General features: G+C 43.0%; 1 protein-coding gene across 2 annotated transcripts in view; it reads right to left on the reverse strand.

Moving 5' to 3' along the window:
* LOC144596712 (kinesin-like protein KIF13B) overlaps positions 1-15,174 on the reverse strand; it is a 180,729-nt gene extending 165,555 nt beyond the window's left edge. For both annotated transcript variants that reach the window (XM_078405429.1, XM_078405428.1), the window contains exon 1: positions 14,757-15,174. In XM_078405429.1, coding sequence (XP_078261555.1) covers positions 14,757-14,811 — 55 coding nt within the window. In that variant the 5' untranslated portion in view covers positions 14,812-15,174. The remainder of the gene's footprint in view (positions 1-14,756) is intronic.
* Between the last annotated feature and the right edge of the window lie 28 nt (positions 15,175-15,202).

A 15,202-nucleotide genomic window follows, 5' to 3' on the forward strand; every position in this document is an offset into this window, starting at 1 on the left:
ATTGCTTTTTCTACAGCAAGTGTAATCCGAACCTCCTTGGTACATCTACCCATCTCAATCAATTTGACCCTTTTCCTTCAACATAGACAGGACAAACAGCTTGAGTGGTGGCTCTGGATTGGTAGCACAGAGACAAGTCTTAAATGCTTATGAAATGGAGATTAACATAATCTAAAAGGTAAAGGTCATGTAAAGCTGATGTAGTAGGATGGAGCGGAACAAATTATAACAAGGTCGCTATAACAATTGAGTAATAAAGTTATCCACCTTGCTTTCGCACTCACCAATAGCAACGTGAAAATTGCTGTAGATTTTGCAGGCCTACAATGTTGTCACTGAGTAAGTGTACCTCAAATAAAAATTCTCATGTCCAAGTGAACAAGTGCTGCTATTTCGATCAATGCCATTTCATTCCTCCTTTAAGCGCAGTTTTAAAGCCAATAAATCAACTGTAATATTGTGCGCAGTGTAGACTGTGGACTGACAAAGTGGAATGGACTGCTATCTTTACTGTCGCAAATATCCTTGTGGAGTATGCCACAAACATCAAGACAAGTGCAATAATCAGGATTCACATCATTCATTATGTAACACTGAGCATAATCCATCTTATTTTTTACAAAAGTCTCTAATTTACTCTGTCTGCATCTGACAATTTCATCCCGGCTATTTATCGATCAGCCATGTAAGGGAATATGCCCCTGGCATCTGACCTTAATTGAACTATTTGCAGCATGGGACTCTCATTCTCCATTACCAGGCTGTGCACAATTTTGAACTGGGTGAAAAGGAGCACAATAGTTCAAATTCAAACCTTGGGCTTTGCAATGTACCCCAATCTTAAAAGCACATAGATTAGCAACTTGGGTAATGCACAAAATGCTGTCAGCCTCCATGATGGATATTTCAAATGCAGGATGTAATAACATTGGACACATGGGGAATTATCCAACTCCCTCAGCATGACAAACACTGAGCAAGGAAGGAGATACAGAGCTTAGTAGAAGGGTCTCGACCCGAAACGTCACCCATTCCTTCTCTCCTGAGATGCTGCGTGACCTGCTGAGTTACTCCAGCATTTATAAATACCTTTGATTTGTACCAGCATCTGCAGTTATTTTCTTACAATCCCTCCCTCAATGCCAACAAAACCAAGAAGCCGGTCATCGACTTTAGGAAGCGGGGTAGTGTACATCAATGATGCTGCAGTGAAGATGGTCAACAACATGTTCCACACCATAAATATCACCAACAATTTGTCCTGGTCCAACCACAGTGATGCTGCAGCAAAGAAAGTATGGCCAGAGTGACAGGGGGTGGGAACCAGATTAGGTGGTCAGTAAATGGAAGAATTGATGAGAAGGCAGAGGGGTATGATCAGCAAGTCACAAAGAAAGAACAGGCAGGGAACGGCTAAGGAATACAGTTGAACCGATGAGCTGGTCATTTCAATGTAAGAGTATCGTGTTTAAATAGATGAACTTGGATGAGTGCTTGGAACTACATAGTTGTTGCAATTACGGAGACCTGGTTGCGAGAGGGACTGGACTGGCAGCTCAATGTTCTAGGGCTTTGAAGTTTCAGACGTGATAGTGTGTGAGGTAAAAGAGGTGGAGGAGTTGCTTTATGAATGAGAGAGAATGGCATGGTAGCATACTGGAGGGGTCATCCATTGAGGCAATATGGGTAGAGCTGAAAAATAAAAAAAGGCGCAATAAAATTATACTATATTACCTTCCAATATCCAGACGGATATAGAGGAACAGATATGTAGACAGATTATCCGTGGCAAGTCATGTCTTATGAACTCAAGTTGTTTGAGGAGGTGACAAAGGTGATCAATGAGGGTAGGGCGGTGAATATTGTCTGCATGGATTTTAGTAATGCATTTGATAAAGTCCCCCATGGTAAGCTGATCCAGAAGATTAAGATGCGTGGGATCCACGGTGACTTGGCCTTTTAGATTGAGAACTGGCTTCATCATTGAAGACAGAGTGTTATGATGGAGGGTTGTTATTCTGGCTGGAGGTCTGTGACCAATGGAGTTTCACGGGGATCAGTGCAGGGAACTCCGTTGTTGTGATATATATAAGTGACTTGAATGTAAATGTAGATGCGATAGTAAATAAGTTTGCAGATGACACCAAAATTGGTGGAGTTGTGGACAATGAAGAAGGCTGTCAAAGTATACAGCAGGATAAAGATCAGCTACAGAAATGAGAGAATGGCGTGTGCAGTATAAACCAAGTAAGTATGAGGTGTTGTACTTTGGGCAGAAGAATGCAAGGGGGAATGTATAGTTAATTGTAAGACTCTTAGCAACATTGATGCACGGAGGGATCTTGAGGTCCAAGTTCATAGCTCCCTGAACGTGGCAACACAAATAGATTGAAGGTGTATTCTGTGCTTGCCTTCGATCGGTCGGAGCATTGAGTACAAGAGGAAGTCATGTTGCAGCTTCACAGGACTTGGATTCAGCCACTTTTGAAGCATGGTGCACAATTCTGATCGCCCCATTACAGGAAAGATATGGAGGCTATGGGAAAGGTGCAAAAATGATTTGCCAGAATGCTGCCTCAATTAGAGGGTATTAGTTACAAGGAGAGGTTGGACACTCGGATTATTTACTTTGGCATATCATAAGCTGAGAGGAGACCTGGCAGAAGTATATGAGAGGCATAGAGAGGATAGTCAGACCCTTTTCCTAGGGTGGAAAAGTCAAAATTTAGAGGGTATAGTTTTAAAGTGAGATGGACAAAGTTTAAAGGAGATATGCGAGGCAAGTTCTTCACAGAAGAGTGGTGGGTGCCTGGAGCACACTGCCAGGGGTGGTGGTAGAAGCAGATACAATATTGGTATTATAGACATTTTTAGATGGGCAGGCAGATATGCAGGGAATGGAGAGATGTAGATCACATGCGGGCAGAAGAAATTAGTTTAACTTGGCATCATGTTTGGCACTGACATTGGGGGCCGAGGGACATCGTCCTGTACTGTTCTATGTGTAAATCACATCTACTCCCTCAGAAGACGAAAGAAATTCGGCATGTCTCCAATGACACACAATAGAAATCACTTGGTTTAAACCAGCATCTGCAGTTCCTTCCTACGCATATGGTTTGAATGCACTCAGGCATAGTATGATTTGTCTCGACTGCATACAAAACAAATGTTTTTCCACTATACCCCAGTACACATGACAATAAATAAGTCAACTAACCAAAGCAACAAAACTATTATCAAGGCACATAATTCATCACAAATTGTGATTATAAAATATATATAGGCTTTGAAATGTCGCCTACTTCCATTTACAACAGACAAGCAGGAAGCCAAATAATTAGCCAAGTTTAGCAAACTGGTTCAGTTTTAAACTGAGTATGAAGAAGGGTTCCCAACCCCAAATTTCATCTGTCCCTTCCCATCACAGATGGTGCATTACTCCAGCATTTGTGTTTCACTCAACATTTCGGCATCTGAGGTTTCTTATGTCTCAGTTTTAAACTTGCTGAATCCACTTGCTTTATATGCAAACAAAAAATCATGCAAACAGAGCAACCAATGATCCTTGTGCTGATTATTTGCAAGATGTTGGCAAGTTCTTTGAGGGATACGAAATGCATTGAGCGATAAAATGTAACTTTTAATTAACTCATAAGACCTCAATTTTCCTGCTTATAGGTGATCCTCGAAGGGAAATGTAAAATGAGTGAAAAATGTATTTAACAGAAATCAGCAAAATCTTGTTTATTGTTAATGTCTCTTTTTTGATCATTTCCTGTTGTCCTCACACAGCTGTAGTACTGGGTTAACAACTCAACATGTAAATTGTTGCAAAATTACATTCAACGAGCATATAATTTGTGGGCTGACAAGGAGGTGACATTTTCAAAGCCTGTATATACGTTCTAATCACACTTCGAGGGTGATTGAGAGCCATTAGATTTTGGAAAAAGGACTTTAAGGAAAGTGATCCATCACCCACACACGGTCCAGGCTGATATCAGACTCTCCCTCAGAGCAGCTACAACTGGATAATAACCCCAGCATTTTCAGTGTCATTGACATACTTTGAACACACAAATATAAACTGATCTCCTCCGAGTCCAGTCACACACTATGTTGCAACATATAACAACTGGTTGTGAAGCAATAGTAGTTCACAGCGATTCGCCCTTTACAACTTTCATTACTTCATAAAGAAGTCATTAGCAACTCACTGCAAAAACAGAAACTGTTGGAGGAACTCAGGCAGCATCTGTGAAGGTTAAGGAATGGTTCATGTTTCAGATCACGTTTCAGTTCTGTGTCAGGATGCCCCAAAGAACCTTACAACCAATGAAATATATTTTGACGGCTCGTTGCTTTGTAATATAATCAATTTGTACAAAGCAAGCTCCCCCAAATGTCCAGATAATCGTTTTTAGCAAGATTGAGCAACGGATAAATATTATTGTAAATTTCACAAACAGCACCAGTCTATTTATCCATTAAGCCATAGGAAATCTCCACAATCTTAAAAAAAACACATTACACCAAAGGCGGCACAACGTACACTATAATGCAGCAGCAAGGAATGCTCATAATTAATAAAAACATATCAGTTAATTTGTACCTTTAAATCCCACTGCTTATCATTGATAGCTTCAAAAACTTAGCTTGTCATTGGCATAATGAAAGGATGCAGTATGCGATCAATTTAGCAAACAAGTTACATAATTCTCGTCATGTAATTATCAGTCACAAGAAGAATAAATGCAATGCAAGGGTAATTTCCCAACATTTTTAAATTAGCACATTCACTGTGTTGGTGTTCTCTGACAGTTCATCTTAATTATATGTCTGGTTACCTCCTGAACTGCACTGAATAATAAAGCCCCTTCATGATGTCTGCTAATTTAATAGAATTCAGCCAGTGGTAAGAGTGATCCTGATGGCCCTCAGCAATTGAAGGTTCCACCAATATCCATTACCACATACATGCAAAGTGCCTTATTTGAAATAAAATGTGCCCCACCTTAACCCACCAATAGGTGAACATAATTAAGGGGAATAAAATCAACAAGGAAACTCAATTAGATTCTTATATTTCTTTTCTATCCACACCTCTGATCCATAAGGTCAAAAGAATAAAAGTTACTGAATTTCTAGCCATGATGGTATTAAGAACCAAAAGGCAAGACTTCAACATAAAATAGCAGATGTCTGGTTTATCAAGTATTGGGCCAATGTCCAATTAATAGATTATCCCAAGGAATTTTGCTCGGAAGAGACTTTAAAGTAAAATTGGTTTGAGTTAATTTCCCACTTGGCCTACAAAATATTATCATGCACATATTAACAAATGCGAAGCAAAGTGTGTAAGCATTCTTCAAACTGTGTACAGGGAGGGCAGACACAATTCGAAAGAACAGAATAAAACCAATTTCAAATCAGCCACCAGTTCATCGTATCAGAAATCTGACAGGAAGCAAGACGAACATTGGGAAAAAGAGGAATATTTCACTAGGATCAATGGTACCTTGAGCAAAGAGAATGCAGTCCTGATGTAACTCAACATCACATGTTATTTTAACTTTAAATTATTGCCTGCAAGAGATCCCTCACTGAAACTCTAATCTCAGAGTCTAGTTTGTCATGGTGATACAGTGTGGAAACAGGCCCTTCAGCCCAACTTTCCCACACCGGCCAACATGTCCCAGCTACACTAGTCCCACCTGCCTGCGTTTGGCCCATATCCCTCTACACGTGCCCTATCCATGTACCTGCCTAACTGGTTTCTTAAATGTTGGGATAGTCCCTGTCTTAACCAACTCCTCTGGCAATTTGTTCCACACACCCACCACCCTTTGTGTGAAAAAGTTACCCCTCAGATTCCTATTAAATCTTTTACCCTTCATCTTAAATTATGTCCTCCGGTCCTCAATTCACCTACTCTAGACAAGAGACTAATGTGCATCTACCCGATCTATTCCTCTCATGATGGCGAGTGGAGTGCCGCAAGGCTCGGTGTTGGGGCCGCAACTGTTTACCATATATATTAATGATTTGGACGAAGGAATTAGAAGTAACACTAGCAAGTTTGCAGATGACACAAAGCAGCACGTTCCATTAACCCACCACCGAGAGAAAACGCTGTCACTCAGGTTCCTATTAAATCTTGTGTAAGAAGGAACTGCAGATGCTGGCTTAAACCGAAGATAGACACAAAAAGCTGGAGTAACTCAGCAGGACAGGCAGCATCTCTGGAGAGAAGGAATGTGTGATGTTTCGGGTCGAGACCCTTCTTAAGATAAAATCTTTCCCCTCGCACCTTGAACCTATGTTCTCTGGTTCTTGATTCCCCTTCCCGGGGTAAAGGATTCTGTGCATTCACCCTATCAATGAGGGATAAGATATACACTGATGAGCCAAAACATTATGACCGCCTGTCTAATATGCTGTTGGTCCTCCGTGTGCCGCCAAAACAGCAGAACATTGCCCAGAGCATCACACTCCCTCCACCGGCTAGTCGTCTTCCCACAGTGTATCCTGGTGCCATCACTTCCCCAGGTAAACAGCGCACACGTACATGGCCATCCAAGGTATCACAAAATGCTGGAGTAACTCAGCAGGTCAGGCAGCATCTAGGAGAGGGAATGGGTGACGTTTCGGGTCGAGACCCTTCTTCAGACTGATGTCAGGGGGGCGGGACAAAGAAAGGATATAGGTGGAGACAGGAAGACAGTGGGAGAACTGGGAAGGAGGAGGGGGGAAGGGAGGGACAGAGGAACTATCTAAAGTTGGGGAAGTCAATGTTCATACCGCTGGGCTGCAAGCTGCCCAAGCGAAATATGAGGTGCTGTTCCTCCAATTTCCGCTGGGCCTCACTATGGCACTGGAGGAGGCCCATGACAGAAAGGTCAGATTGGGAGTGGGAGGGGGAGTTGAAGTGCTCAGCCACCGGGAGATCAGGTTGGTTAAGGAGGACTGAGCGAAGGTGTTGAGCGAAACGATTGCCGAGTCTGCGCTTGTCTCCCCCTCCCCCCATTCGTAACAAGGACAGAATCCCCCTTGTCCTCACCTTCCACCCCATCAGCCAGCTTATCCAACAAATCCTCCTCCAACATTTCTGTCACCTCCAACGGGACCCCACGACTGGCCACATCTTCCCATCTCCTCCACTTTCTGTGTTCCACAGAGACCGTTCCCTCCGTAACTCCCTGGTCTACTCATCCCTTCCTGCCCAAACCGCCCCCTCCCCAGGCACTTCCCAGTTCTCCCACTGTCTTCCTGTCCCCACCTATATCCTTTCTTTGTCCCACCCCCTGACATCAGTCTGAAGAAGGGTCTCGACCCGAAACGTCACCCATTCCCTCTCCTAGATGCTGCCTGACCTGCTGAGTTACTCCAGTATTTTGTGATACCTTCGATTTGTACCAGCATCTGCAGTTATTTTCCTACACTACATGGCCATCTAGTTGATCTAAATGAAACGGGACTCATCGGACCAGGCGACCGTCTTCCACTGCTCCAAGGTCCAGTTCCGACGTTCGCATGCCCAATGTAGGCGCTTTCGACGGTGGACAGGGGTCATCATGGGCACTCTGACCAGTCTGCGGCTACGCAGCCCCATACGCAGCAGGGTGCGAGGCACTGTGTATTGTGACACATTCCTCCCGTGACCACCATTAAAATGTTCTGTGACTTGTGCCACAGTAGATCTTCTGTCGGTTCGGACCAGATGGGATAGCCTTTATTGCCCTCATGCATCGATGAGCCTTGGGCACCCAACACCCTGTTGCCGGTTTGAAGTTTGTCCATCCTCGGACCACTGTCGGTAGGTACTCACCACTGCTGACCAGGAGCACCCCACAAGCCTTGCCATTTCAGAGATGCTCTGATCCAGTCGTCTGGCCATAACAATTTGGCCCTTGTCAACGTTGTTCAGGTCTTTACACCTGCCCATTTCTCCGGCATCCAACACATCAACTTCAAGAACTGACTGTTCACTTGCTGCCTAATATATCCCACCCCTTGACAGGTGCCATTGTAACAAGATAATCAATGTTATTCACTTCACCTGTCAGTGGTCATAATGTTTTGGCTCATCGGTGGTGATGCATTTTGGATAGACTGGTGCTGATTAGGGATAGTCAGGAAGGTTTTGTACGTGGGAGATCATATCTTACAAATTAGATTGGGTTATTTGAAGTCACCAAAAAGGTTGACGAAGGCAAAGCCATAGACAATGTCTATATGGACCAGCAAAGTATGTGATAAGATTCACATAGTAGGCTGCACTGGAAGGTTAGATTGCATGGGATCCAGGGAGAGCTAGCTGACTGGATAGAGAACTGATTTCAAGGAAGGAAGCAGAGGTCAATGGTGGAAGCTTGTTTTTCAGACTGGAGGCCCATGTCTAGTGGTATGCCTCAGGGATTGGAACTGGGCCCATTGTTGCCTGTGGTTTGTATCAGCAATTAGGATGAGAATGTACAAGGCACAATTAGTACATTTGCAGTTCGTGGGTTGTATCATAGATAGTGAAGATGGTTATCAAGACCTACAACAAGCTCTTGATCAACTGGGAAAGTGGTTGGTGAATGGTTAATGAGTTTTAATGCAGAGAAAAAGTGCGAGGAGTTGCATTTTGGGAAGTCAAACCATGGCAGGACCGTCAGAGTGAATGAGTGTAGAACAGATGATTCAAGGAATGCAGGTACCAAGTTCCTTGAAAGTAGCGTCACGGGTAGATAGAGTGGTTAGGAAGGCTTTCGCTATATTGGCCTTCATCAGGCAGGGTATTGAGTTTAGAAGTTGGGGTATTATGTCACAGTTGTACAAGATGTTGGTGAGGCCACATTTGGAATATTCCGTTCATTTTTCATTACCCATTTCGGAAGGATGTCGTTAATCTGGAAAGAGTGCAGAGATGTACAAGGATGTTGCCAGACTTGAGGGAATGAGCTATAGGGAGAGGATGGGCAAGCTAGATGCCCCATTGCTTGGAGTAAAGGTGGATGAGAGATAATCATATAGAGGTGTATAAAATCCATGAGGGGATTAGATAGAGTGCATGCACAGAGTCTTTTACCCAGTGTAGGAAAATCAAAAACTAGAGGACATAGGTTTAAGGCGAGAGGGGAAAGATTAAATAGGAACCCGAGGGGCAACTTTTTCCACATGGAAGGTGATGGGTCTGCCTGAGCCCCAAGCCATCATTTACTAAAGGATGTGAAGAACGAGCCCTAAATTCAAAACACACAGGAGAAATATCCTCTACCAACCTGGCCCTGCTGCAACATACTGCTCTTCGACAATACAGGCGTATAGTTAGACCCGTACAAACTTAGAACTCATCGCGTTTCTCGAGAGCAATTCTCAGTGATGACAGATATCAATGCCAAACCTCACCACAGCCTGCGATGCACCAGAAACCCTTTGCTTGATTAATAACGAAGGTGTGAAGATCAAGATCTCACACCTGCAAAATAAATCATAGCCTATAAGCAGCACTGAGCCCTCCCCTTCTACATGCTTCTGAGACCTGGGCTAGCTGTAGCAGGCACCTCAAGGCACTGGAAAGATATCCAAACATTACAGTATTGGCAAAAAAAACTTAAAAATTAACTGTCAGTGTCCTCTTCCAGGCCAACATCCACAGCACTGAAGCCCTGATCACACACAGTTGACTTCATAAGAAAGGCCCCATTGCCTAACACCAGACATGATATGACAAGATGGACAGAGGTAAAGGTTCAGCGATGTGCATAAAGCCTTCTTGAAAAGAAAAATGCAGCATCCCCATTAACTCTCAGCAATCTCTGGCGTATGACAGTTTGATACGGAGATAGATCATGAGGCATAGTACTGAGAACCTCGATTCTGTGCATCATTCCACTTTCACCCCCTATCCTGTCAGGCCTGCCTCATCTGACTCACAATGGCATCATCACTCATCCAGAAAAAAAAATGGAATTCAGGTTCTCAATCACAATGGACTTCCCAAGAAGACGATATTCTCAGCATGACTGTGGACACGAGACTGCAGATGCTAGTTTACAAAAAGATCTGGAGTAACTCAGCAGGTCAGACAGCATCTCTGGAGGATATGAATATGTAATGTGTCGGGTCAGGATCCTTCTTCAGATTGATTGCAGTAGTTGGTGGGGAGGGGGGGAAGAGTTGATAGAGGATATTATAGTCTGTATCAACTAACCTTTTGCCTGGCTTTGTCCTGCTCCCACCTTTCTTCCCACTGCTACAGTCTAAAGAAGGGTCCTCCGGAGATGCTGCCTGACTTGCTCAGTCACTTCAGCACTTTGTGTCTTTGTTTATGGTCATGAATGTTCATCCAGACAGTAGTTCAACAAATGTTAAGTATTCTTGGAAACTCCCAGTTCATTAAAAGTGCAAAAGAAAAATACAAGTCTGGCCTCTCTTTTTGTTTGTGGCCGATTGGTGTGGACAAATTTGATGGCGAATTTAACTATTACTTAAACTAAACCAAAATTATCCATCTATTGAGCATTTTAACGTGTCACAAAGATGTGAAGAATACGATACAAATGCCCAGTTCTTTTTCTTCCTCTGAATGTAGCTCCCAAACCTAGGACATGTTTAATTGAAATGTTAACAGATATAAGCATTTGGGCAACATCACAGGCAACGTTTTGTCAAGAAAAGATGCTGACTTGGTCTTTCTGACACTGAAAACAACACACCATTTGTTTGCAAACTATTGAATTCTGCCAGCATCTGCCTTCAGCAATTCTTTGAAATCATGCCCGAGAAAGTGCTGCACTATTTACATTCCATGAACATAAAATAGTCCAAAGGAGTGCAGATCCTTTATATTTAATATTTTGGAAAGAAGCATTATTTTTATTGAAATAAAATCTTGATACGAGATACACCACCAAGAAAACAGAGGTAGGCCACCTCTATAAGAATATTATTGTATTTTATAAAATTGTGTATAAAAATACCTTTAAAAAATATCGTTTAAAAAATATTCGAATGACTCATTAATTTTCACTGCCTAACGTGGAACTCATCCAAAGATCAGGGAGGCTGCAAATGTAACCAATGGTCTGTTTTGAGAGGTGGGCTCGGTGGGCTTTCCCTTCCAGGCTGTTGTCCGTTGGGTCCAGTGAGCAAGGGTCACCTCAGTGAGCTTCCCGCTGCAGGCCGCGAGCCTCCAGATCTTGCGGCCAACCGAACAAAGGCTGCACGGCCCTCTGCTGCTGTGGAGGTTGCGTGTTGTGTTCCCCCCCCTTGACCTCATGACATTTCCTCTGGGTGCTCCCGCTTCTTACCAAATTCCAAAGATATGTTGGTGGTAGGTTACTTGGTCGTTGTAAATTGCTCCTAGTGTGTACGTGAATGGTAATTGCTCCTATGGTGTAGGGAGTTGATAGGAAGGCAGAGAGAATAAAAAGCGTGATTAATGCAGAATCAACGTAAATGGGCGGTCGACAGTCGACACAGACTGTGGGCCCAAGGGCCTGTTTCCAGGTTGTATATCTCCATATCCCTATGAATCAGATTAGTAAGGACTAGAAGGAATATAAAGATAGGTAAGAATGTATGTATGTAAATGTAGAAAGTATGTGGAATAATATTGGTGAACCACAAATGCAAATAGCAGTATGGTAACATGATGCAATGACAGACAGGCCAGAGAATAAAAGATCAGGCTCAACAACGTAAACAAATAATTAAGCACAACTAGCGTACTGTGTACATCTCTGGTCTTCGCATATCTAGGAGGTTCACCATGAAGAAAGGTCTCGACCCGAAACATCACCCATTCCTTCTCTCCAGAGATGCTGCCTGACCCGCTGAGTTACACCAGCATTTCGTGTCTGTCTGTGCTAAACGGAGAGACAGGATAGGCGGGATCTCCCTTTTGAAAACCATTTTAATTCCTCTTCCCATACTGAGCTTTCTGTCCTGCGCCTCTTCCATTATCTGAACGAGGCCACACGCTCAGGGACAGCGCCTCATATTCTGCTTGGGTACCTTACAACCCAAAGGTATGAACATTGAACTCTAAAATTTTAAGCACCCTACAACCAACTCCCCTCCACAACGTTCCAGCTCTCCTCCCCACCCCCCCACCCCACCAGCCCCAGTCAATCTGAAGAGGGGTCTCATTACAAAACACCACCCATCCATGTTCTCCGGAGATGCTGCCTGGCCTGCAGTTACTCTAGCACTTTGCGTATTAATCAGCATCTGCAATTCCTTGTTTCAACAGAAAGGCTGAGTCTGTTTACCTAGGCATAGAGAAGGGATGGGGAGTGTCATGATTGAGGTATACAAAATCATGACAGGGTAGATAGTGAGGAACCTTTACCTTTAGCATAGTTAGGTATCAGCAGAGACTATAGGTTTAAGGAGCAGAAGATTTAGAAGGGATTGGAGGAACAATTATTTTTGTTCCAGGGTGTCCGGAACTTTTTTACTGCACTCCATGTGTGGGTGCGAAGGCAGGTACTCTCACAACAATAAGCAGAATTTTAATGAACACTTGAAACATCACGGCATAGAAGGATACAAACCAAACGATGGGAAATAAGATTTGCATAGATTGGTACACATTCGGTGGACTGAAGGATCTGTTCCTTTGCAGTACCTGTCTATAACCTATCTCATCAAGTCAGGGTGGCTTGGCTTAAAAATGTCAAGTTTCTGTTCTACATTCAAAGTGAAAGTTCTGCTGTGTGAATGTTAGAACAAGGAGCTGATCAGATTGGACTTTATTATTCCAAATCATGCCATCGACTGCCAGAATTCACCACACATTTCGACATGAAGAATAGGAAAGTCTTTGACTGCACAGGGCCTGTACTCATTGGAGTTTAGAAGAATGAGGGGAGACCTCATTGAAACGTACTGAATAGTGAAAGGCTTGGATCGTGTGGATGTGGAGAGGATGTTTCCGTGAGCGAGAGAGTCCAGGACTACAGGTCATAACCTCAGAATTAATGGACGTTCCTTTAGGAAGGAAATGAGGAGGAATTTCTTTAGCCAGAGGGTGGTGAATCTGTGGAATTCTTTGCCACACAAACTGATATTTTTAAGGCAGAGAAAGATAGATTCTTGATTAGTACAGATGTCAGGGGTTATGGGGAGAAGGCATGAGAATGGGGTTAGGACGGAGAGATAGATCAGCCACGAATGAATGGCGAACTAGACTTGATGGGCCAAATGACCTAATTCTGCTTCTATCACTTATGACCGTATATTTGAGCAAGGCAAAGGTGTGTACATCATCAAAGATATGTTGGTGAAAGCTACCACTGTCATAAGTGATGGAGGACAAAATAAAGACAGGGTGCAAGAGGCCTTTACAACAAGCTAGGACAACAGTTCTTTACATCATATTTTGCTCCTGCAAAATAGCTTGTTAAAAGCTGTTAAAAGCACAAAATATATTTTTTACCTGCACTTTCCCTGTAACGAATGCTATAATATAACAATATAATCTGCACTCTTTCTCTTTGCACTCACTACCTGTTGTCCTTGAGTATGGTTTTATTGTAAGTATATACAGTATGATTTGACTGGAGAGCATGCAGTTTTTCAATATATTTCAGTATATGTGACTAACACCAATAATTGCAATTTTCTTGTACCAATATAATGAATGCAAGTGGGAATATATTTAAATTATTTTTTAAACATTTCTTTGGCACTTGACTTTTGACTAGTTGTGTCATCCCAAAAAGGAGAATTAATGTTAGAGTTTGGCTTGTGATACAGTGGCAACGGAGTTTCAATTAAAAGAGACAAAACCGTTCAAAGAATTAAGCAGGAAATCTCTGGTCAAAGCACAAAGGAGCTCTAGTCAGCTGAGGAACTGTATAATTGTTTCCCATTCAGAAAGGAAAATCAGTTACAATCAGGAAAAAATATCTTGCTCTTGGTTTGTATTGTTAAAAATTAAACACAAAACAAACATAAAACCGGGAAGGGGGGGGGTGGCGAAAGAGGTTGATCAAAGCTAAATATGAAAAACCTATGGCTATTTAAAAAAAACATATCCCGAAACCAAATGAACCACTTGCTCATGTCCGTGCTAACTATAGAAAAACAATCACTTCAACTTCAATAATTTAAGCAGTAAAGGGACATTTATCACAGCAAGAAACAAACACAACAGTAGCCCCTCAAGGTCAATGACTGGAATAAATAACTTCAACAGAATCCAGTCAACAGGTGATCCCAGCAGCTAGCCATAAGCACCTTATTTGTTTTATTCATGAGATGACTCAACTTGCCCTCGATTTTCTTTCCTCCGCCCAAACTTTTAAAATAACCACCTCCCCCAACGATCAACGAAAAGCAGATACGTCAAAACCTGCCAACTTCAGACCATTTCAGATTCATCTGCAATCAAAAGTGATTTGGGAATCCGAGGCAAAATTTCGCGAAGAAATCTAATCTCGGGTGTTGCCTTCTTAATAAAAATCAGCAGCGCAACCGTCTTTGGAAGCCAATAGTTAAACATTCAAGAACAAACGCAATTTTTATGACGATTAATGAAATCCTTTAATATTTAAATTATAGGCAGACTCATACGATACGATAGAACTTTATTTATCAGGAGAGGGCAAACTTTGGACGGTGAAGGTAACTTAAATTAAAACCTTAACTCCCCCACCCTCCTCCTCCCCACCCCAATTAGATTCCTCTGATGTGACCCAAGAGGAGGGTATGAAGTGGCACAAGCAATTTTTGACGGTGATAACGTGGAACTTCTCTACCTCTTCTGTTCATGGGGCGAACCCTCACCGCCACCTTCACGTTGGATTCGGACATGACGCCGGCACGGTGAAGTTGCAGTTCCCACTCCCGAGCAAAACTTCCTTCAGACTCCCTTTTAAAGCAGTCACGTCGTATTTAAATAAGATGTTAAATTGTGGAGGAACAGGGTCAGACAGCAATGATATTGAACGTCGACGCGACCGGCGACCAGCGACCAACTCCGGATCTTCAGTGGAAGCTCGCAACTTTTATCTCCTGAGGTGATTTTGTTTGCTCCTGCTCAGTTGCTTCTCCCCTATCTTCGCGTCCGTTTCACCTGTTCTGCTGCACGAGTTTCAAACCACGACCCATCGCCATGACAGCAGCGAACCGAAGGCCGGCGGCAGCGGCCGCAGACACTTCTGGAGGCAGAGGGGAGGAGGAGCGGCCGGAGGGGATGAGCCAA

This window comes from Rhinoraja longicauda, chromosome 9, assembly GCF_053455715.1.
Source record: "Rhinoraja longicauda isolate Sanriku21f chromosome 9, sRhiLon1.1, whole genome shotgun sequence".
In the NCBI taxonomy this organism is placed as follows: domain Eukaryota; kingdom Metazoa; phylum Chordata; class Chondrichthyes; order Rajiformes; family Arhynchobatidae; genus Rhinoraja; species Rhinoraja longicauda.